The sequence below is a fragment of the Pseudochaenichthys georgianus genome, chromosome 12 (assembly GCF_902827115.2).
Source record: "Pseudochaenichthys georgianus chromosome 12, fPseGeo1.2, whole genome shotgun sequence".
In the NCBI taxonomy this organism is placed as follows: Eukaryota; Metazoa; Chordata; class Actinopteri; order Perciformes; family Channichthyidae; genus Pseudochaenichthys; species Pseudochaenichthys georgianus.
The window spans coordinates 15,995,330-16,020,532 of record NC_047514.1 but is presented as its reverse complement, the minus strand read 5'-3'; the positions used below and the strand labels follow the sequence as shown (position 1 = coordinate 16,020,532).

The following is a 25,203-nucleotide window of genomic DNA, read 5'->3' as shown; positions in this document are numbered from 1 at the left end:
TGCTGCACTTGATGTTATTTATGTACCTTTAAACCCAAGTATTGGACACATGTTTTGTTTTTACGTTTGCATACATAAGCTTGGTCTTTTAGAAATGAATTATCAGCAGATGAATAAATTACGAAAATATTATGTATTTATTATTATAAATATAATAAACACATTAAAGAAACCAGTTTCATTATAAGCCATGAAGGGACTGGTTTGGAGTATTAATATTGTTTTCTTTAGCCACAATATAGTATCCAAAATGTGAAAAATCAGTCCATTTTGCCACCGGAATTAAGGGTTTCAAATTCACAATAACTAATGGTTTTTAAAATGATTAGCAAGTTTTTTTCTGAGTGTAGTAATTGTGATAATGAGTGGGTAAAAGGAAGGCCACTTTCACAGCAGGCTTCTGACTTGTCATATGAGGCAAAGCACAGGTGTTACTTAAAACATTAACTAAGGTTCAGCTCAATCAAAGCTATTCCAGAGCCAGCCTGCACAATAAACTGGCATCCCATAGTTGAATGTTTTTGTGATTAATGCTATGTATTACACCTGTGCTTTTCAGAATGTCTGCACTTAAAAAGGAATAGAAAAAGCCCAGGTGTAAATAATCAAATAAACGATGAAATGCATTTAGCTTTAGCGTCGTTAACATTATTAGCAACACCTGTTCCTTTTTTCTCTTATGTCAAACTGCCCAAAGTTTCAGAGTATCCAAATAATGGAGAAATAGACACAATGTTTTGAAGTTGCGCAATCAGTTTTATTCAGGAGAAGGAGAGAAAATATTACTCAAGGGAAACAAAACAAAAAATCAGAAAGCTTCTGTCAGAAGCAGCCCTCGAACAAATCAGTTCTCTGAATGATCCTTCATTTCCATCCACTTCTATTTTACATTAAAACTGATTAGTTGAGATACTAACTTATTCCAAATAAATAGAATATTTTTCTTAAGTCAATCTTTGTATTAAATCACAGCCAGTCAGTAACCGCCCACACCTCGACTCTGGACAAACTTCAGACACACTGTCCGCACTGCCAGTGAACATGGCAGAGCAGCACTTCCCCCACACACCAGGCATAATGAATATACAATATGTTACACAGTTACAGTATTTACACCACCTCTTTTACAATAAAGACAATAAATGCTTTCCCATTGCTTTTTGTTTCAATCACGCATTAAATATTTAACAGTGAATTAGAAAATATGGAAAGTAATTTTATCCCATTTGATTTCATAAGCCCCGCAAAAACACTAAAGGGATTTTTATTGTATATTTACCTTTTGGTCAGACCAAAAACAAAATAAAGGAAAAATATATATTGTGACATGTTTCAAAGGAAACCAAAAAGTGACAGAATGCTAAGAAGCGAGGAATTTTTAAATCAAGAATGATTAAGTACATTTATCCCAAAACCACCTGGTACTATCAAAGTGCTGTGGTTTAGGGAAGACGCAACAATGTTTACTTTGCCTGTAAAAAAACACCAGGTACATATGGCCTCCACATATGACTTTTTTCGTTCTATAATAGGCAAAAAATACCACAATTTGCACTAACACTTTCTGTCCTGTTGCATTCAGTGATAAATATCAAGTGTGCAATTCAATAACCGAACAAATGTGTCTTCTACCTGAAAGTAAAACACATCAGAGAGGATCTTAAAATTCAAAAACATCCAAATGAGAAGGTTAAAATACCTCCAAAAGTAGTGAGTGGGATTTTAGTAAGACTTGCAGTAAGACCCACATGTCCTTGCATATTCAAACCATGGAAAGACTCTAAAAAACCAGAGGCCTTTGCCATGATTTGGTCCTTAAATGGATATTTTAAGCCGTGATAACTCTTAGTTATTAGTAGCAAAGGGAAAGAGCTTTACAGTGAAGAAGTGTCAAATCAAATCAATCCATCCGCCAATCTACATTTATGAACAAGAGCATCTCTCATGTAAAGCTAGGCACTTGCAACATCTTAAGTTCAGAAAAAACTTTTCCAATGACCAAAAGAAAATGCACTCAAGTGTTGCACAACACGTTTGACTAGTTTCGGAAAGAGATGTTCATTTTCACAAATTCTGATTGGTCCCACAGCTTTGGGAATAATGTCACATGCTCCTTCTGTTCATATTTACAATACATCCTCCAAGTGCAACACTGTATGCACACACACTTTCAATCATTTGCATCAGCTGGAACCCTCAGCTTTGGTGTGGCTTCATAGGATTCAACGTTTCCTCCACAGAATTTATTAAACAGGCTTTGAAGCTCTACCACTGTCCAACCAGCCACAAAGGACAGAGCCAAATGAGAAGCTTTGTACAGTTTTAGTGCAATCTTACTTATACAAACTGATAGAACTCTACAAAAAAGTACAACAGATGCAACTTGGATCTCACACACACGCATCACGCACACTCACAGTCCAGTTGTAAAGGATTTGCATTCATTCATATTTGATATGTGGAACTACAAGCAAATGTAACTGGAAAAAAACTGGTTCTCATCAATAGTGTCAATGTGTTGAGAAACTTAAAGACCCCATGAAATTATGGTTAGGGATGAGCAGCTTTGATAAGGGAACAAATTAAATAAATAAAGATTGGACGTTTTTTGATGAGAACAACAAAATGTCTGAGATTAAGGACATTTGAAGAAGAAAGATGAATTATGAGTGCAGATAAAGAGAATTTACCATACTTCCTGTATCCCTCGAGTTATTGCACCTTATCTCTATCATGCTAATGACAAAGATAAAGTAAAACTGGGAAAAAACGACAATGCGGAAAGCAGCCCAAAGCACAGCAACCGCTGCTTTATAATTGTCCTGAATTATCAATTATTCCTTAACAACTTTGACTTAATAATAATATAATAATAATTATTAAAAAAATAATATAAATGTGTTTTCTTTTATCATGGGGTCTTTAAATTGCATCTATCCCCTCCTTCTCTCAGTTGAACAGGATGTTTGACATCACAACACAAACATTTCACATATATTAACATTACTAACTGTACAGACAGAAGACGGTTTTTAGTGTTTGGAGGAAAAAGGCTAAAGTAGAGGAAAGGTACCGATCTGCGATACCTGCATCCATCTTTTCTGAACCTCATCATGTAACTAGCAAGCTTTTGACTTGACTACATAACAGCGCTAACAATTCAAAAGCTATTATGTGCAGTCTTAACTTTTAACTTACATCTCTCTTCTCCTCGTGCACCCTTTCACCGCCATCATCAGCTCTCCTCTCATCACACAAACATACGGGTAAATATCCGGGTTATTACATTCAAACGTGATGCTCTTTTTTGGCATTTGTACAATGAATTTTTGTAAAACTGATATTTGCACTATAGTGAACAGGCTCCTTATTTTGAACAGCTCTTTAGGTACTGTATCGGAAAGGAAACTCAATATACGGCCCCTTTATTGCACTTATGTGTAAAATAGGAGACGAGGGATGGTGAATAGAAATGGTGGTTTGGAGAATAATCAGATACTGGTTATCTCTCTGGGAAGAGCATCATAGACAAAAAAGACAACATAGTAAACAACATATAGATAATACTCTCTTTTTAACCATGCACACATTAGTACCACCACACAGAACTGGCAGGGGGTGTTTTTAATGTAACCGGGTCAAACACATTCTGGGACCAGTGTTGCAGGGTGCCATATTTCTTCAAGTGTGTTTGTGAGTATATGATCAACAAGCTACAAACTGTGGTGTTCAATAATCCCCAGATTTCAAGACATGTCCAATATCTCATACACACGCACGCACACACACACACACACACACACATCAACCTCTGTCTCACGCGCACACACCTCACACCACCAGGATCTTGACTTCGTCCTGCTCGTCAGGCCGGTAGAAGAAGGGGATGCAGGGGTTCTCCCCGAGGAAGGGGGGTGATCCGAGCGCTCCCTGGGGGTTCTGGATCTCTTGGAGCAGCTGCATGATCTGCTGGGCTGTGCCGTCCTCTTTGGGCCCCAGGGACTTGGAGTCAGTCTGGGACATCCCACTCCACTGGGCCTGTGACGAGGGGGCTTCCAGGCCGGGGGTGGGCTCCGACAGAGGGATGACCTCCATGGCTTCTGCAGCGGAGAGAAAGAGCGGCATGGTTAAATTATACAGAATTTATTCTTAATAATAGGAGCAATAGGAGCAAGTGGACACAAAAGGACACCAGACATATCATTTACATTAAGTGCAATATATAGTTTGACTATTTATCATTGTAACTACTGTATTCTAGCTCACTTACATTATGGTGCAATTTACAATTCTAACTGTTTGTGTACGTTTTTATTTTGCCTCTCTTTTATTTAATATTTTGCTGCCGTTAGACAGTATATTTTCCCACTTGGGGACAAATAAAATAATTCTGATAGCTAACAGCTGACCTTAGTTTGTTTAGTGAAGTCCAGTTTCACTGCACAATTAATCTAACAGTTCCTAAATGTTGGCTGCCCTAGGTACATTTAGCTTTAAAAGGGGACATATGTAACCGTTCGACCAACCTTGGAATTAGTATACATTAATTTAAGATGTAGCAATGACATACAGTAATACCGGTTGTGCCTACCTGCTCCGCTGTCAGCATTAAGATGTGTGTGTGAATGTGCTTGGTGCTCTTGGTGTGTGAGGTCCTCCCCAACAGGAAGCAGGTCGGGGTTCACTGAGCCCGCCCCTGCCACAGCTGCGGTGTAGCGGCTGTACCAGTCGTTCCTCTCAGACACCAGCCTCATCACCAGTTCCTGCAGCTCCGCCAGCTTCGCCTGAGGGACAACAGAGAAACGATTACTGACAGAAAACGGAGCAAAAAACATACAGCAAAAGATGTGATTGATGGTTATTTTTTTTTTAATAACAAAAGGTTGCTTCACAGTACCTTCATCTCCTCCTTGTCCTGGGCCAGCATGCTGATGTAGTGCTCCTTCTCCTGGTGCTTCTGCTTCATGATGGCCCGCTGACTCTGGTACAGGGCTATGTACTCTCCTGGAAAGACAAAGGTAAAAGGATGATGAGTTTTTCGATCTTTCTAAAAAGTATTACAACAAATAAATCCTACTGTCTCACCGATAGTGTCAGTCTCTCCAGACAGCTGGATGCAGCGGTGCTCCAGCTCCTCCACCCTGTCCTTCAGGTCGGCCTTCTCTCTGATGAGGGACGTGAAGCGCTGCTGAAGCTTCTCCATGGCAGCTTGCAGAGCCTGATGAACTTCCACCGGCACTCCTCCTTCTGGGAGCGGGATTGTAAAGTATACAGATGGTTTAGCTAATGCACCACAGATACTTTCTCATCTTTATAAATCAGGCTTAACTTTAAAGGTCACCTTTATGCAAAATCCACTTTTTCATGTCTTGTATACATACGTATGTGTCCCCTCTGTGTAAAGAGATTCTGAAAGTTTCAGGAAAAAAGATTCGCTCGCTTTTTGTCCTGATCCATCTTTATAAAAACCTGTCTGAAAATGAGCTGATCAGATTTTTGCCACTTTATGATGTCATAACATATTTTTTTGGGTTGTGTAACCATTAGCCAGTAACCAACCAAGGTAACACCCCCCACCTTATCACCTAAATCGCCTCCTAGAGCAGATTCTTTTCAACCAAATATCTCTCAGAGGGGCGTGGCTCCATATTTTCATCGAAATTAACAGACACAGAATCAGCACTTTTGAAACAGGGCTGACACAGAAGGGATTATGGGATGCTACAAAGCATTATCTGGTTTGGTTTCGAGCCAAACACTTCAGAGACATGTTTTGTATATATCTGAGACCTATAATATATTGATGAAAAAGAGTATAATAGGAGACCTTTAAGAATAGACACTATAATCTAGGTCTACACATAATACAGGGTTCTTACACCTTTTCCAAAGTCAAATTCAAACACTTTTCAAGCATTTTCAAGGTGCATTTTCAAGCTTTTCAAGCAGCTTACAGCGGCACTTGTAAATTAAGTATGCACATACTTATACTCAAATGATTATTTCCCTACCTCACATTAAATCAGATGTTCTTTATGCTATAAACAACCAAATGTGTGTTTCGTGATGGCATTCTACACGAGGATGACAAATTAAAGAAAAATAAAACAAAGTTTAATATTTTAAAATGAGTGACCCATATATAAGTAGACTGGGCATCCCATATAACCTGGCTGAGCCAATATAAAACAATCAGCTAAATAACTTTTCAATAAATTCTTTATTAACATTTTTGAGGTCCTTTTAGGTTGGCAGTAAACATACGGCTCTCCAAGGTTAGGACAAACGTTTTATTTTGATACAATGTGACCAACCGAGCACAGTGTGAAGAGAGCGAGGCCACAGAGCACACACTTTCTACATCATACAAAGATATATATATATATATATATATATATGTATATAAATTATAGACAAACTCCCCATAAAACGCACGGTATTTCTCTAATAAAAACAGAACATAAGACTTTAATCTAAGTAACAGCATGAGGTCAGTTTCTGTGTAAGAGTTTTGGTTTTTACAATATTGATTTATTGTAAGATAAAATGTACAACCACTTTTTAAATCAGAAAATGAGGCTCATTGAGATAGACCGGATTCCAGTTTGGGTTTTAACATCCCTTCTCCATCGAGTGCATTTCTCTGGATTTATTCGCTACTCTGCGGCGGATGAGTACTCCGCCACAGGTCTGCAGAACACACGACTCCCTGAATGCATCCTCACACAACATGCAGGAGCAATCACAGGATTAAACTATTTACATGAAAGGAAATGGAAGTGGGAGACACAAACCTTCACAAAAGTCCTTTTTTTTTTAATACCAAACAGCATAGAAATCTATTGAGGTAAACAAACCGACATCTTACACAGCCAAGGTAACAATTAGTTCCCTGCCTTCCTGACTACTGCAACACTACAAGGGGGGGGGGGACTGAGGGAAGGTCCTTTGTGTCAGTAGGTTGTGTGAGTGTGAGTGTGTGTGTGTGTGTGTGTGTGTGTGTGTGTGTGTGTGTGTGTGTGTGTGTGTGTGTGTGTGTGTGTGTGTGTGTGTGTGTGTGTGTGTGTGTGTGTGTGTGTGTGTGTGTGTGTGTGTGTGTGTGTGTGTGTGTGTGTGTGTGTGTGTGTGTGTGTGTGTGTGTCTATATGTATGTATGTGTCTGTGTTTATTTTAAGTTGTGTACATTTCTAATATGTTAAAAAGTGAAATGTATCTTACCAAGTGGTGGCCTGTAGTTTTGCTTGCAGAAAGGACTGCTCCACCCCCAGACAAAATGCCACACCCATATAATTCCCCAATTGTATTGGACACCAGCATGTCAGGTGACATTGTGTATATTTATAAATATATATATATATGTAGAGGGCCAGTGTGAGATCGAAAAAAGTGGTTTGTTGCCTGAGAGCAACACTATGCCATAGATAGAGGGTTAAATACAATTTTAAAATACTTGTACTTTCATTTTATGCAACTGTGTACTATACTTCTACTCCACTAAAGTTCACCACTCTGCTGTTCCGTAGTGCTGCTCCCCCTCCCTCCGGCTGAAATTATGAATATATGGCGTATAGTAAATCAGATAACACGGCAGGGTCCGTTACAGTTTGTTTTCATCTGATTTCAAATAAACAAAGTCTTAGCTTTCCGAATATTAAACTTGTTTCAGCAAATTCAGATGATAAATACAGCTTTGAAGCTTGTAACGGCATAATTACAAGCGGAGAACGGAGTAACTTAACGTCACAGCAGGCATAACAACAGTCAGCCGGTGTTTCTCGTGAGTGTTTTCCCCGGGAAATAAACCCAATACACACAAACGCAAAAATACACAAACACACACATACACACACTCGCGAGCTTCCCCCAGACCAGTACAAACGAAAATATGTTTCCTTCGTTAGAAAGCTAGGAATATCCTCTTTCCAACAGTGTATACAACTCAAAATGTGTCTTCGGGTCAATGCGACTGATTTCGATGGAGCAAGTTTAGGCACGAACTACCAGTAGAAATACATTGCTTTTAAAATCATTCTGTGTGACATGAAACACCACAGGATGGCGACTGACATAGGTAATTATCCCACATTGAGTTCGCTAACGTTACTAGCTTAAACAAACATAACATGCAACATTTTTCTTCGGATAGTCAACGCTCGTTAAAACAGCAACCTCCTGGCATACTGTCATCTCTATATCACTCATTAGAATGCCCAGTTCAGATAAAAAAAAACACGCGCATAGGAAGGCCGCAGCGGAGCTGTTTTATGCAATTCTTTTCTGTTAATCTAAAAAGCGAACTATTCAGTCAGACAGCAATTTATTGTAAAAGTAAAGCATTTACATTTTCAAGCACTTTATCTCAATTTCAAGCACCATTCCCAACCTTGAAAACACCGCGTCAAATTTTAAGCATTTTCAAGGATTTCAAGCACCCGTACGAACCCTGATAATAAAAAAAAACATATGCATGCTTTCACAGACCCCATCTTCCTCACCTGAATGCTCATGGCCGTGTTCACAGTGACTGTGTGGGTCCTGAGAGGGATCGTGCTCATGGTGATGGTCATGTTCATGGTGATGGTCGTGGTCATGGGGATGGTCATGATCATGGTCCTGGTGGTGATCATGGGCGTGGTCATGATCATGGTGATGCTCGTGGTCATGCTCATGATCATGGTGATGGTCATGGTCGTGAATATCTGTGTGGCTGTGGTGCTGCTGCTCCAGGCTGAGGGCCATAGAGGCCTGGTGCCTGGCCGCCATGTGGTGCCTGTGCTCCTCCTCCAGTTGCCTTCTGGCCTCGTCCCTCTCCGCCTCAACCCGAGTCAAAGCTCCACGGATAAACTCCTCCTACATTACAAACAATGTATCATTTAAACTGGTATAGCCCTGTATGCATCATGTAAGCGCCCATAATGTGGCATAGAAGGCAAAGCAATGGAAGTTCGACAAATCATTTAAGCATATTTGAATGAGTAGTTTTTTGTGAAGAACAATCATCACCCTCCTCACCATGTCTTTCTTGCTCTCAAAGTCTTCTGGGATGACTATGGAGGTGGACTGCTCTGGGCTCTCTTGCATGGACTGGCTCTCCACTCCATCTCCTACGTGACCGAGTGACACATTCAAATTAAGACAGGAACTGCAGGTCATGAAGATTTTCAACATTGTACCCCTCAACATTCATGTAGTGTACAACCACTTTGGGTACTACATTTCAAAAGGATATACAACATATGCAATCTGAAGAAGCTTGGATAAGCATAGTAAAAGAAAAGGGTTTAAAAAAGTACCAGTAACATACCAGTAAAAGACTAATCTTACCTTGGTCTCTGGCCGAGCCAAGCGCTGAACTGTTGAGCAGATCCTTCACCTCCGCCTTCAGATGCTCGTTGTCTTTGACCAAAAGATCCAAATAATCCTGTAGGGGGAGACAGAGAGTCATTCAAATGAATTGATGTATGTTTGTGGTCACAGAGATAAGTAAGGCACATTGACAGAATGTGAGGTTACACAACATAGTATCAACATACTGTAATACACTGACTCCAGGCCCTTTCGATTCAGTCTCATATTATAATAGTTGATAAAGAGAGCTTTAGGGCAGGATTTTTACTAAAGTATTTTATATGCCTTATTTCTGAAATGCACACCTGCGCTTGCTTGAGCTGATTCTGACTGATCTCCAGGTGCATGCGGCCCTGGCTCTCATCGTGCTGCAGCCGGTCCATGAGCTGGATCTGCTTCAGGTACTGGTGGTGGATCTGTTCCCTCTCTGAGACCAGAGTCTGGTAGCCGGCACAGTACTGCTGCAGCTGGGCGGCCACCTGGTCCTTCTGCTCCATCAGACCCTGAGTGTCCTGACTCTTCAGTTCCAGCTGAAGAAGAGGGAAATAAATACTTTTCAGGGTGCCATAATCACATATTTCTGTTGTGTTAACTCCACAGTGTGGATGGCCATTAATAAATTATTAAAACATAAAGTTTGCAAAGGATATAGTGTAATCATAGTAAAGACAGATAAGGTACTAAAAGTGACAAAAGCCACAACTTCAGCCGTGTTTTGTGTGTACCTGCTCCTTGAAGTTGTGCAGTTCCTCTTGCAGTTCACCCATCCTGCGAGCCAGCTCCTTTTTCACATGTTGCTCTGTCTGGATGGCATCGGTCAGCTCCATGTTCTCATTGGTCTGCACAAATGAATTTTGATTAAAGTCTCCTACCCTCTGAGCTAACACTTGAAAAATGAAAATGAATGTGCTCTCCAAATGTGTGAAAAACCTTTCAAATTATTGTTACAGAGAAATGATTTACAGCCTCACCAGTTTGACAAATCCGTTCTGTAGCTCAGCCAGCTGGTCCTTCAGCGTTCGGTTCTGAGTGAGAGCTCGGCTAATGGTGGCCTTATCTGACTGAACATCCTCTAACATGCGTCGGCGGTCCCCGTCCTCCTGGACCTGGCTCTCCAACTGCCGCTCCAGCTCTCCCAGACGCGTCTCCTGCTCTGTACACATGCGGCTCAGCTGCTCGTTATCTCGCAGCTGGGGGAAATTTAACAGAGGGGAATGTAAGCAACTTCAAACCATCGTTGAAATATTAAACAGAACAAATCAATGGGTATCGCTTTCAAATGTTAGGGACACAGAACCATAATACACTGCCGAACACAATATTCCAATATTATCCAAGAAATAAACGAATCATTAGCAGAAAAGGAATGCTCTAAGTGTGTGTGTAAGGCATACCTGTGCCTGGTACTGTGCAGTGAGAGCGTGTTTCTCCTGATGCAGAGCGTTGAGGGCCTCCTGCAGAGCCACCTCGCTCTCTGAGGGCCCCGAGGACTGAGGCTCCGCATTATCCTGAGCCTCTCTCTCCTGGGACAACAACGCTGGAGGAGGAGAAGAAGAATGACAGGTATTAGATATAATCATTTTGCAATAACAAATACCTTGTATGCCCGGTATTAAGCATGCTACAGCTCATATACAATACATCTTTTTTTTTTTTTTTTGTAATTCTAAAATTTGTATTGAATTTTCGATTCAGAACAAAGAAACATTGGCAGTACACTGCATAAACAAATCCCTCTCCTCCATGGTCCTGGCATTGACATGAAAAGACATGGAAAAAGTAATATAATAATAACAAAATAGGACATAAGGTATATCAGCAATGGAAAAGTGCAATTCTTGGTAAACATTCAAATTAGATAAAGTCTCTGACGGCCTTTATGTGTGTCCAGAAACATTCCCAAGTAGTATCATATACAGTATATTTAAGATTTTAAGATTATGCTAAAATAAAGTTTTCAAACTATTTGAAACCTCACCAATGTTATTCCTGCAATGGAGGGAAGAAAGACTGAAGCAAGGCCTTAAAGCCTTTAAAAACACAAATGTTTGGGCGATAATTAACATTTCGACACCAGCTTACAATAGTGTCAAACATCAGGCGCATTCACACCGCAGTACTTTTCCCACAAAGGTTCATGAGAACTCTTTAGTTCTCATAAGTACAGATCGCGTTCACACCGGAATAACGGTACGTCCACACAGCAGCTTTAGACGAATCTTCCACCGCTTCTCTGCCCATTGACTTTGCGAAGCGAAGATTTCCAGGATTTCCAGGATTCAAAAGTTGAGCAATGTTCAACTTTTGAAGCTGAGCTGGAAGCGTCAGCCAATCAAATCACGTTTATGCCAGACCGAAGTTCATTTCCTCATATTCCAAACGAGAAATTACGGTAGCAAATCACCCGGTTCTTTACGACCAGAACTATTAACGGGATACAAACCGGAGGAACCAGGCATGGAGGGAAGTGGCAGAGACAGTGGATGAAACTGGTAGGTTTTCGCCTGTTTGGGGAGTTTATATATACACAGTGGGGCAAAAAAATATTTAGTCAGCCACCAATTGTGAAAGTTCTCCCACTTAAAAAGATGAGAGAGGCCTGTAATTTTCATCCTAGGTACACTTCAGCTGTCAAAGGACACCAGAAACACAATTGTAGACCTGCACCAGGCTGGGAAGACTGAATCTGCAATAGGTAAGCAGCTTGGTGTGAAGAAATCAATTGTGGGAGCAATTATTAGAAAATGGAAGACATACAAGACCACTGATAATCTCCCTCGATCTGGGGCTCCACGCAAGATCTCACCCCGTGGGGTCAAAATGATCACAAGAACGGTGAGCAAAAATCCCAGAACCACACGGGGGGACCTAGTCAATGACCTGTAGAGAGCTGGGACCAAAGTAACAAAGGCTACCATCAGTAACACATTACGCCGCCAGGGACTCAAATCCTGCAGTGCCAGACGTGTCCCCCTGCTTAAGCCAGTACATGTCCAGGCCCGTCTGAAGTTTGCTAGAGAGCATTTAGATGATCCAGAAGAGGATTAGGAGAATGTCATATGGTCAGATGAAACCAAAATAGAACGTTTTGGTAAAAACTCAACTAGACGTGTTTGGAGGAGAAAGAATGCTGAGTTGCATCCAAAGAACACCATACTACTGTGAAACATGGGGGTGGAAACATCATGCTTTGGGGCTGTTTCTCTGCAAAGGGACCAGGACGACTGATCCGTGTAAAGGAAAGAATGAATGGGGCCATGCATCGTGAGATTTTGAGTGACAACCTCCTTCCATCAGCAAGGGCATTGAAGATGAAACGTGGCTGGGTCTTTCAGCATGACAATGATCCCAAACACACCGGCCGGGCAACGAAGGAGTGGCTTCGTAAGAAGCATTTCAAGGTCCTGGAGTGGCCTAGCCAGTCTCGCCAGTCACTGAGGAGATTCCCAGTTGATCGCGAGATGTGTCTAAAAATAGAACAACAACATTCTGTTTTATCGTTAATGTCCTGTAACATAATGTTCCTGTGCCAGAATAATGCACTTGAACGCATCAAAGCTTTGTAATTGGCCGGCGTGACCCCATGTATCGGGGCGTGGCTGGTGGGCAGTGGGCACTATTTTGCTGACGTTGTTGTCCGTGTTAACAGGAGTGACAGTCCGGACACACACAAGACCGCAATTATGGCAGAAGCAAAAAAGCTCAAACTATATAATTTTCACTCTGAGTGGGAGGATGATTATTTTTGTATCTATTCCAATTGAAAGTCCATCCGTCTCATCTGCAATGCGAGCGTGGCTTTATCGAAGAAGGGTAATTTAGGAGCGGCATTTAAAAACAGTGCACAAACGTTACGAGACGGAATTCCCTCCTAATTCTGCCCTACGCTCCCAAAAGGGGAGGGGCCTGAAAGGACAGCTAAATGCACAGCAGTCCATTTTCACCAGGCCCAACAACAAGAGCAAGGCTGCTACCATAGCATCTTATCGTGTCAGTCACGTTCTTGAGAAACACATGAAGTCTTTCAAAGACAGCGAAGTTGTGAAAGAAGCATTCCTGGAGGCTACCGACGCGCTTTTGGGGGACAGTAAAAATAACAGTAGCATTTCAACAGGTTTTTGATATAATAAAAACTCAAGTTAGATACCGTTATTAATTAACTGTAAGTTTTAGTTTGTTTGAACTTATTCATTATAATTATTGTACAAAATGGTATAAGAATGCAAACATTAAGATCTGTTCTGTTTAAATTGATTATAGTCTATTATCAATTCAGGTTAAGAAACTAGTGTTGCTTGCATCCTATTTTAAAAAAGGCATTTATCTTTATACTCTACTAAAATGCAACAAAAAAGGGTTTGATTCTATTAATGTTGTCTTTTTTATTGCACTTTGGCAGCAGATTCCTGTGTAGCTTCAGATCTGAGTTGTCTTATTAGTAAGCCGAATGTATACTTTTGTAGCAACACTGTTTTTATATAATGGCAAAGAAAGGGTTCAGAGTATTTTCTTTTTTTCCTGTGTCATATGTGGCAGCACTGTTCAATGTTTCTTGAAAACATTACCCACTGTAGGATGTGACGTGTGAATAAACTCCAACTCTGTATCAACAACACTGTTGTGTAACTTCAGTTAAATACTTGTATGTGTGTAGATTAGAAAGAGGTAAAATAAAGAATCTGCAGTATTTTATGAAGTATTAATCGTACAAAGGTCAGTTTTATACAAGTAGAAGTGTGTATTTACCTGGTAGTAGGCTGTCAGTAATGGCTACGCCTCTCTATTTGGACTGGTAGATCTCTGCAGACTGGCAACTTTAAAAGTAGCTCTCGGTTCAAAAAAGTTTGGGCACCCCTGGTATATATATTGCTCGCATAAAATCCCCAGGGTTTTTTGCTTTGTATGTCGGGGGCGGGAGATTCATGTGATTGGTTGTTGGTCGCGTTGCTCGCAAAAAATCCCCAAGCTTTCAGACACGCCCAGCTCCAAGATTTTCGAAAAACTGCTGTGTGGACGGGCCGTAAATCCCTGGGGGTGGATTAGGCAAATGAAGCCGCTGACGTCACTTCTTCTTCTTCTGCTGCTGCTTTGGGTTTACTGGCAGGCCGCAAACAACTTCACGGCGTATACTGCCGCCCAAAGTCCCCGGCCGGAAGTCCCCGGAGTTGGGGACTGGCTTCAGTAGAAGCTGCTGGGACTCCCATAAATGCTAATGCTAATAATGCTAATGCGAGGATAATAAAATGGCAGCTTCACATAACTTTTTGGGAGTTTTACGGGGCGTGGTTTGCAATCCGCCCAGCCAATCAGACATAGGAACCTTTTTCTCCCACGAAAGTCCCTGCTCTCTAGCAGGGACTGAAAAGGGGGTAAAAAGGTTCTCATGAACTAATTTTAGTACCGGCTCTTTTTTGTGTGAACGCGACAAAAGAGTTCTCATGAACTAAGTTCTCATTAACCTTTGTGGGAAAAGTACTGCGGTGTGAATGCGCCTATCGTCTCTTTGCTCTCCACTTGACTCTAGAAGCACCTTATCAAGTGTACAGTGCTGCAAGATAAGGGGAGCCATTCTGTAAATCCAACTACGGTCAGGCAGTCGGACATTTTATTTACCACGGGTAAACAGGCAGCTTAAGGAAGGTCAAAGCCAGGATCAGGTTGAAGCATTAAACAAGGGCAGTGTGATTCTCTCACCTGCAGCATGTTGCAGCTCTGTGATGCTGGCTTCCAGGTCTTGGACTCGGTTGATGTTTCTGTCCCTCTCCTCTGCTACCAAAGAAACCTGTGCATACACAGGAATTAACATTTAAATCAATAAGTCTAATGTTTTTCAAAGCTATATTGAACCATATGTCTAAGCTAATGTTACTGTGTAGTTCACCTGTGTTAGCAGCTGTTCTGTTTTGTCCTTCCATACACGGCCCTCCTCCTGGATCTGCTCTGCATAGCAGTCTCTCTCCGTCTGCAGCTGGGATATTGACTCCATCAGCTACAGCATCAAAAACATTAAGGGATAAATACGGTCAACATGGCAAGACTTTATTATCATAAGAGATACAACAGGCCGCTTTGTTTATTTAAAATATATGTTTTAAAAAGTATTAATATGCTGCTTTTATGTATCACATATAGAAAGGAAAAGGAGAAGTAGGAAAGGCAAAGGGATATCTCATGGGTCATTTGATGCAAGGAATGTGAAATGCAAGGAAAGAGGCTGATGAGAACAGGAGGTTGGCTGAGGAATGTTTCTATGAAAGGAAGGGAAACTAGTGAGGCATTAAATTATGTTGAGTTGTTTTAATGATAATGAAAGAATAAATAAAAGTTTAGCCACTAGCATAACACATATGCAGATAACTGTAGGAGAAAGACCCTCCGTGTTCACAGACCTGGTGATTGTGTGCCTCCAGCTGCTGCTTCTCTCCCAGCAGTAACTGGACCTGCTGGGTGGCATTTGAGGGATCTGACTGGCTGGAGCACTGGAGGGGAAAAAAAGGACAAATACTGACATGAAATGCAGGTAATAGATGATGATATAATCTAATCGGGCTGCAAAGAAACATTTAGGGATCTTTATTGATACAAATCCCAAACAATGGCTTTTTGTTGTAGATTGGCTATAAAGTCCAAAGCTTGTAATTATTGTTAAGACGAAGATCAGTATATATGTGTGTCTGTGTTTTAATGCACCTGTTGCAACATGAGGTCAGCTATCTCGAGTCTCTTGCGAAGATCTTCCAACTCCAGCCTCATTGCTCCATTCTCCTGTGTTCTCAGCTTTATCTGCTCTGACAGCTCTGAGCCCTGCTGCTTCGACTCCTCACTCAAATTGCTGCAATCACAGACACATGCAGAGGTTGTTCATCTACAGATTCTTATCAGGAGTTGGGAGATTTGCTCACACCGTCTGTTGGGTTGATTAGCTAATCTTTCTTTGATGACATTGTTATGAAAACCTTCACCTTGTGAATGTTAAGTGACTTACTTTAGTCTAAACACCTCTAGTCTCAGGCTGTCTCTCTCCTTTTCAAACTCTTTGTTTTGCTGGAGACAAAAATGAAAACATTTATTAATAATACCACTTTTAAATGATTTCAGTTTAGATGTGAACACTGCGATGGTTACCTTTTCAAACTGTTTTTGCTGTGTTGAGACAGAAGAGAGAGTTCTCTCCAGCTCGGATACTCTCTGCTTCGTTCCCTGCAGACGGTTATTCAAGTCCTCTGCCTCAGCTGCACACACAAAGACACAAACAAACTGTAAACTCAAGTCTTGCAAAGATTAGAAGTCTTGAATTAAAGACACACCTGCTTTCTGCCGCGCAGCATGTTGTGTGTATTGTAGTGCTGTTTGTAGCTCTGATTTCTCAGATACCAGTATTCCAATAGTCTGGATGTGAACCTATGGACGACAGAGGGAAGGTGTTTCAAGACATAAACATTAACTCCTTTATTAAATCACGATATAAACTACACAACTTAGCATGCAGAGAACATAATTAACTCCTGTCAGAGTGAGCAAACGGGGGAAGCTGTGTTCTCGGATAACATTTTTATCAATTATATATCAGGGATGGTACCATGGACTCTGACATTTTACACTGATACATTACATGGATGCATTACATGCTCCTTCCTTCTTAAAATACACCGTCCTATTAATTGAATGTGTGTGTTGAGCGGAAGAAGTTACCTGTAATTGCTCCCGCATGGCACCCTGCTCTTTCGAAGATTTCTGATCAAATTCTTTCCGCTCCTGGAGAACATAAAAAATGATATAAATGAATCACCGGGAAATAGGTCAAAGTTCAGTAAACTGGAAAAATAGACACAGGAATTAACAGTTTACCTTTTGCAGCTGTTCAGAGAGCACCTGAGATTGCTGTGCCTGCCAGACCAACAGGATATAAGTTTAACTTCAGCAAAGATCAATATTTATTTCATCACACCAGCAGAAATTCTGACACAAAATCCCTCAACTGCATGCCTAACAGGACAGGGATAGTCGTAAGGATTTAAATAATAAACCTGTTATGTTTACCTTTTAGGTTTATATGAAGCTTTAAGTTAGTGTGCTACAATTAAGCGTCTACCATGGAAGCTCTGACTAGAGTGTGCAAATAAAGAGAGGCATTCTATTGAAGGATAAATAAAAAACATGAAAACCATTATAAAGATGACATGCAGAATGCTTACAGGGCATGCTTTTCTGTGATATATGTGGGACTGTTGAAGGGGGGGGTTACTACAGACACACAGACGTGCGGACACATAGACGCACACACAGCCTCTTACCAGCTGGTCTAACTTGGTATTTAGCTGAGAGTTTGTTAGGTTGCTGGACTCCAGGGCGGCTGACAGCTCTTGGTTCCGACCCTATCACGTGCACACATGCGTCCGGGAGGAGAACAAAAAAAAAAGGAGAGAGGGATATTGTGCTGTGACAAAAGTCAAACAAGGAGACGATCTGTGACTTATTAACATGGAAGCAAACAATAGCAACTTTATGAGAGGTGTAAAACATGTATATCATAAAATACATGATGAGTTGTTAATCTGATTAATGGAGTATATTGATGCAACAATGTTGGCCTTTATGTTAAGCCCTCACCAGAGTTTTAACAATCTAATCTGCGCTACATTAACATGTCAATGGTTATTTACCATTTTTTTAATTCGTACCTGCTGTATCAAGTCACAATCCCATACCATATTCCTTGTGCACACTTCAAGTCAATAAGGTTGTTTAAATCCATTCAACCGACTGTTTGTGCTTGACAATAGACTAGCTCTGTATTGTTTAACATAGATATTACCTGTCCCCAAACTGTACCTTAATGTTTTTTATTTAGTTTTACCTAAACAAACCCTTTCAGAAATATGAAGAAGTCCTAGGTGTACTCATGCTACAGGGCAGCCACTTTACTGTGAATCACAAGGCCTCAATGCTCTTGTGACAGACCATGACCTCAATTACTTTTAACAAATAGTTTTACAATATATTAGATTTCCATCTTACCTCCAGCTCTCTCTCACCCATGGCAGGGGGACTGTCTCCATTCACATACGCAGCAGATGACTGAAAAGACAAAGACATGCACATCAATGCAACACGGAAAATGGTATATATTTCAAGGTGAAAAACAGATTGTACGGGTGTCTGATTACTTCTGTTAGTAAGCAGTAAAGTGTTAACTGTGTCTCAGAAACAGACAACAAGCAAACTGTATAATGTGTTGCACCAAATAATTAGAAACACACGAAGCAGCTGCACCAGTTGATGCCGTTAGTGTGCGTGAGGCCTTTGGGAACAACTGGACATTTAAAAATTCTTCCAGAGCATTCCTGCCTAGAATAGATGCATCACACCATGGATGAAAGTGATGAAAAAAAAGTGATAAAAGTGCATCAGTGTTGGTGTTTAATTGTTAAGTTTTACTATATGTATGGGAAAGATGCGTGTGTGTGTGTGTGTGTGTGTGTGTGTGTGTGTGTGTGTGTGTGTGTGTGTGTGTGTGTGTGTGTGTGTGTGTGTGTGTGTGTGTGTGTGTGTGTGTGTGTGTGTGTGTGTGTGTGTGTGTGTGTGTGTGTGTGTGTGTGTGTGTGTGTGTGTGTTAGAGAGACAGGAAGACATTGGCGCTGCTGAAATCTTACCCCAGAGACCAGGCCGTTCAGCTGCTGTGAGAGCTGTCGCAGGCTCTCTGTGGAAGACATTGGTCTGCAAGGCAAAATGCAGAAATAATCAATCACACACATTATCCAAGTCATTCACTACGTTGTATACCTAATTAATGACAACTGTTATGTTAAAGTAGTCTCTGCAGAAAGTGCAGCATTCATATCAAATGTGCTGATGATAGAGTAATAGAACGAGCTGTTTCAAGAGGGCGTTTTCTGCTAAACTGCAGCGTTTAAAGATACAAGGGTGTCATGGACAGTGATAAATCAGGTAACCCACCTTTTTTCTTCAGTTAAACTCCCATTGCCATTGGTGTCGGTATAGTCCTACAGAAAGATCGAAAGAGGAATAGAGAGTGAGAGCAGTAGACAGACAAACAGGAAGGAGGAACACAGAACATGTATAACTTGTGTGGTGAGAAATTCACATTCACATTCTGTTTTTACAACACACACACATATCATTAAAAATGCAGCAACTGTAATTATGCTCCGAAGTGAGAGATACGGAGGTTTAAAGGTGACAATACAGCATATGACTTGAGAAACAGAGACAAAGAGATAGTGACGGAGAGAAAGACACACACCTGCAGGTCAGTGTTGTGACCGACAGACTCGGGATTAGTAGGAGTGTTAGCGCTAGCGGGGTTAGGCACAGGCGAACCGCGGTCAGGCTCTGCCTTCGGGTCCTCCAGCAGCTGGGGGACTGGTGACCCGATGGACTCCACGTCAGCAAAGGTCTGATGTGACACACACACACACACAACAAATGCACACACTGGTTTAATGCCAAGAAAACAAGCAGTTATGATGCAACAGAAACATGGAGGCCAAAATGATGAGCTTTTCAAACCAAATCAAATCAAGTTTTATTTATATAGCACATTTATAAACGATTTTTGGTCGAGCCAAAGTGCTGTACATAAAATAAAAATAGCCTACAGTAGAGACACTTTACAGCAAATATAACAGCACAGATTGTTCAGAATATCAGTATGAGAAAAACGACACCCTCTGTAAATTGCTAACAGAGCAAATAATGCAGGCTCTTTTACAGATGGTGAAAGATATAAAGCTGTTACGCTGCTGCCAATACTTTTTCAAAACACTTCTGCCCATGGCAGTCTTTGAAACGTTAGTAGAATAAAAGCACTGAAAAAACTCTAACTATGCTGTTTAAATGCCAACGTGGAATTGAATGACTGACAAAGAATCCCTCTCTGTTTCACTTACTCTGAAGCTAGCAATATTTTTATAATAATCTGTAACAATAAAATAACCCTCTTAAGAGTGCATGTAAATCAGGCAGTTAAAAAGCCAAAACAAATGATGCATATACTGATACTCATACAATCAGCTGTATAGAGAGAACTCTCGAAGATCATTGAGATAAACTCAGAACAAATAACTGTGCACTCTCTTGACATGGATTTAAAAGCCAAGCACCAATACAAGAATTTGCACTTAAAATGTGCCCCATGCTTTCTGGACTGTGTGAAAAAGAAAACATATGTGCATCTGACGCAAGAAGGAGGTTAGAATGGGGAAGCGAGATGAGATATTAGATACCACACAAGAGTGGCTATTTACAGCAATGTCATGCAGAGACAGAAAACACAGTCATGGCAGGAAGAAAGAGACAGACGCTCACCTGACTGTTGCCATTAGGAGGTAGAACTACTCCATTGCTTTGACTAAGTGCTTTCAGAATATTGTCAAACTACAGGAAGAAGAAACAAGGGAGGAAGATGAAAGAGATGCAAAAGGGTGAAGAGAACAGTATAACCTGCTACAATAAATCCTAGGAAGAGGTCTAGAAGTAATATCAGTGTGCGAAAAAGTACACGTCCCACCGTCCGGGACGTGTTATTTACAATATCGGACAAGTAGATCTTTCAATTGACTTGTCCGGCGGACAAGTGACGTTTTTCGGCCTGATTTATTGACAAATTATTGATACATTCAGTTTACAAAAGGCAGAACTCATTCGCAAATTGTACGTGTCCGCCATTGTTCGTTTAGAAGTGTTAGTTTCGGTTCTGCTTGTCGATTCCTAAGGAAATGCATCTCGCCGCTTTCTGTACAGTTAGACGGGGGCGGGGCGGGAAGTGTAGCACAGTGGCAGGGTTGGGAAGCAAAACTCTGTTCCGAGTAGGAACAAATAACAATTGTCCGGTACCGGGATTAATAAGAGTTGTGAGGACAGGAGGCGAGGCCGAGCCCCCGAGCCCCGCGGACTGCAGCTCACTCTATGCTCCGTATCAGCTGATCGCTGCACGGTGCAGCTCAGCGTTTCTCTCTCTCTCTTTCTACACACAGCAGATCTGCTGCCCGTTTAACAGCCTCATATTTGTCAAACTTTCTTATGTTCTTTCTCTAACACATAATGAAGGTTATTAAGCGTTAATGTTGTTAATATTGTCCGCCATTTCCTTTATGAAGTAAAGAAGCCTCCCTGTCTGTGTCCTCGCGCTGTCCTCACACCCCCGGACCCCCAGACTCGGAGGAGCAGAGGGATGTCAGTATTGTTTATGAAGCAGGGTATAGAAAGTACATTATTGAAATGAAAATACTATTTATTTACTTTTACAAACAGTGAGCAGCGGGGCAGCTGCAGCATGTGTATTGCAGGACATGTGTAAGCGTGCAAGTGTCTTTGAGTTGTAGAAAAGCGCTAGGCCTATAGGCTATAAATATAATGTATTATTATTAGGTTTTGTCCTATGTGTTGGACATGTGTGGTTGGACTGTGTCTCACAAGCAGGTTGCAGTGTAACATCAGAGGAGACTGGGCCAATTGTACATTCTCAAACTGCACCACTTAGAACTAACTAAACAATGCAGAGATTATTTTTATATAATTATATTCAATAACTGTAAGAAATTCAACAGTATGAAGTGATTTGTAAATAGGAATACAGATTTGACTTAATGTTTTCATAAATATATTTTTCTCCCAGTTTGTCATGGGACTTATTTTGACCCTCTCAAAGAACCGGAATCGAGAACCAAAAATAACCGGAATCGAAAAGCAGAACCGGAATCGTTAAAATCAAAACGATACCCAACCCTATGTGTGATGCATTAAAAGCTTACCGCTCACTTACGTTAGCGGTGTCGTAAAAACCGTGGGAAAATGTAAAATACGATGACGAAGAAGATTCCAGTGGCCCCAATTTTTGTCCATTCTGGACAAGTGAAAAATGTATTCGGACAAGTAAATTGCCAAACTCACTTGTCCATGGACAAGTACTCTCTAAAAACTTTTTCTCACACTGAATATGGATGGGTAATAAGGAGAAACTGGTCCAAGAGGTCAGAAAGATTTCCTGCATCTTTTAAACCAATTACAAATAATAATCAGAATTACCCTTGACTGTCATCAAAATCACAGAGGGGCAGCGCTGCATTTGTTCAAATGTTGTGTTTGTGGATTGGAATAATCTCTAACTACATTTCCTATGATGCTTCATTTTCCTCTGCAATTACATCTATAAACTAAACACACTAACTTTTTTACATTTCCCCTCGTCACCTGATCTGCCAAGTCAATAATTATTGGACTACTTACCTTTACAAATTAAATAGATTTGAAAAAGCCTTCATTAAATGTGTTAAACTAAATAACGGTTTGGGTAAGACGTTTAGATAAAATGCATTATCTTTATGTATATGGCAATTATTGTAAAATGTTTCCTCTGCTATGATTCCATAAACAAAACTTGTTGGTTACTAGGAACATCATACTGTTTTACGTCTAATTCAGACTATAAGGACTATTCAGAAAAAACTAGACAACAAAAGCAAACATGCTTGGAGGAAATATTGTAACTCAGCAGCAGAGTGGTCACTTGCCCAGATTCCAGTAAGGCTTTAAAAACCTGTGACAACCGACCTGTGTGTCAAAGCTGTATGCTGGAGTCACATGGCTAACTCTCAATTTGGTTATGAGCTTCAGAGCAGAACACACAGCTGTAGACTGTGCTTGATATTAAAATGTTATAGATGTCAGAGGTAGAAAATAGGCAAACTAACATTGTAATTAGCACTAAAAGATAAGCATGTGACTCTGGTTGCAACTAAATTAATGATTTTAAAAATGCCCAATAAAAAAGCTTGATATGGCTAATACCAAAATAGAAAACGTATGGCCAGTTGTCAAAGATAATACTTTCTCTAAAGTGAAGACAAAAATGTTCAATATACCTGATCCTTAGCTGCATCATAACACTGTCCACTTCATCGCGGGGTTGCGATGCAGGGTCAGCTATTTTGACTCTATTCCAGTGTCTACTTTCTTAGACAAACATTATTTTTATCCTGTCACCTGGTCAGCAGATAAATGTCAGTACTGTGTATGACTGATAGCAAGAAGGAAAATATTTGCCAACTTTATAGTAATTCAGCCATATCATTTTACAAGCGGCAACATGATTTGTGATAAATGGCAGCATGAGGACTTTTCTTATTGTGTTTATTGCTTTGCCTGGCACTGTTACTGTCCATATGGAAAAGTTCTAAATTTGATATATACATTCACACAACAATGAATGTTGTCTGCCCAGCTCACATAGAGTTTGAATGCTTTCTAATGATAATACAGCGTTTAAAAAAAGGAAAAAGAGATGATGTCTATTTCACAGGATTCCACAAGATTTGATCAATCAGACAGAAGACTGACACAGAAGACTGACCTACAAAGGCAAAATGTCAAGCAGGAAAATAAATAGAAAGACCGTCCAGGACTGACTTACATTGTCTGGAGAGTTTCTGCCTGTTGAAGATGCATCATGTTGGTTCAGTCCCTTCACCTTCCTCTTCTTTTTGGCCCCTGCTCCACCACCACCTCCACCCTTTTCCACTCCCACACTGGTAGGAGAGCTCTTCTGCTGAAACTCCTTCAGCTGATCAGCACATAAGAAATGAAAAAATAGGTGTAAGAAGTGCAGCAATCAATACTGACTGACAGACAACTATACTGCTGACTCTCTAACAACAATAGACTTAATTGTGTTACTTATTAAAAATCCTGCAACTTTCAACCATCAGGTATGGACTTCTCCAATCTAACAACTTATTTACTGTCATTTGGACTTGCTCGCTTATCAGCGTGCTGTTCTTACCAAAGTAGGATGGAGTTGATAACAAAGATCAATACAACACTCTGTCGGGGACAGCTGTTGGAGGGGACCATATTATGGATCATATGGGAACTACTGGAGCTGCCATTTCTAAAGTAATTGGGTTGAATCCGATCAGCATCGCATCTAAAGTGTTATCAACACGACCATTCCTCCTCAAAGAGAGTGGGACAGCAGGAATGCTGACGAGTCATTTCCTGAAGCTAACATTTCACAGCTGACGAGGCCATCTTTCGGACCAGCCTCACATACAGACTATGCTAACACACTTAGCAGCTAAAGCACACAGCGGGACAGGGAAGAGGGGTGTCAGCTGTCAAAACACTCCCCGTCATTCCATCATGCTAACTCTGCTACAGTGATAGCTTAGCGTTTGTTTTAAAATCGCTGTCTGTTTACCATTCCTTTAAATAATTTAAACATCCTGCAGACAACACACAAAGCTACCCGGCTGCAGTGTAGCATTCATCTACACTCACATATAGCCAACTATTCATTAGTTGGCCTGCTTGCTAACGGTTAAGTGCCTTAGTTAGCTAGCACGTTAAGGTTTGCTAATAACCACATAACCAAAGCTAAAAGACACATTACAATACACATTAAACCATTGGGCAAAGAGAGTAAGTAAAGTCAATCACTTACTAACTAAACAGCATTAGACGCCATAAACGCCTCAAATAACTAAAAATAGTCTTCATAATCTGGGAAAGTTAATGCTATCAATACAGGCCCCTAAGAAGCACCGGTCTCTCCAGCGCATTGAAGCCTCGAGAAGAGCAAGGGAGGCGGTACAAGCATCAGCGCAGAGGTCGGGCGACATGTAATGACAACACCCCTTCTCCTTGCTGAAATGAATAACAACACGAAAGAAAACACCGGCAACCAAACCCGCAGAGGAGAAACAGGACCAGCACTTCCCATGTTGTAAAGCCGGATCAGTAGTCAAATACTCTACCTTTTTCTTAGCTGCAGCGAGTTTTATTTGCCTGCTCTGGTCGGCCATACTGCTGCTGCTCTGGTCAACGGACCGAACCACG

General features: G+C 40.9%; 1 protein-coding gene across 4 annotated transcripts; it reads right to left on the bottom strand.

Annotated features, from left to right (window-relative positions):
* Positions 1–735: 735 nt before the first annotated feature.
* Positions 736–25,203, bottom strand: golga2 (golgin A2). 4 transcript variants are annotated; one of them, XM_034096617.2, is made up of 28 exons: positions 25,122–25,203; positions 23,780–23,929; positions 20,677–20,745; positions 19,613–19,765; positions 19,306–19,352; positions 19,002–19,065; positions 18,367–18,426; positions 17,643–17,723; positions 17,197–17,235; positions 17,041–17,103; positions 16,656–16,749; positions 16,474–16,580; positions 16,334–16,392; positions 16,039–16,180; positions 15,738–15,827; positions 15,230–15,337; positions 15,043–15,130; positions 10,743–10,885; positions 10,320–10,538; positions 10,074–10,187; positions 9,654–9,878; positions 9,325–9,421; positions 9,013–9,104; positions 8,496–8,850; positions 5,086–5,247; positions 4,898–5,004; positions 4,592–4,784; positions 736–4,100 (listed from the first exon to the last, which is right to left on the bottom strand). In XM_034096617.2, the coding sequence occupies exons 1-28, from the start codon at positions 25,167–25,169 to the stop codon at positions 3,832–3,834; spliced, it is 3,438 nt and encodes a 1,145-aa protein (XP_033952508.1). In that variant the 5' UTR covers positions 25,170–25,203; the 3' UTR covers positions 736–3,831. The 4 variants fall into 4 exon arrangements, with proteins under 4 accessions (XP_033952508.1, XP_033952511.1, XP_033952510.1 ...); XM_034096620.2 differs by lacking the exon at positions 19,613–19,765; XM_034096619.2 differs by lacking the exon at positions 20,677–20,745.

Coding starts and splice junctions, on each gene's coding strand:
- golga2 (XM_034096617.2), bottom strand. CDS start 25,169: ATGGCCGACCAGAGCAGGCAAATAAAACTCGCTGCAGCTAAGAAAAAG. Junction 19,353..19,612: donor GTCACAACACTGACCTGCAG/GTGTGTGTCTTT, acceptor ATCTTTCTGTAG/GACTATACCGACACCAATGG. Junction 19,066..19,305: donor AGTTTAACTGAAGAAAAAAG/GTGGGTTACCTG, acceptor TTTGCCTTGCAG/ACCAATGTCTTCCACAGAGA.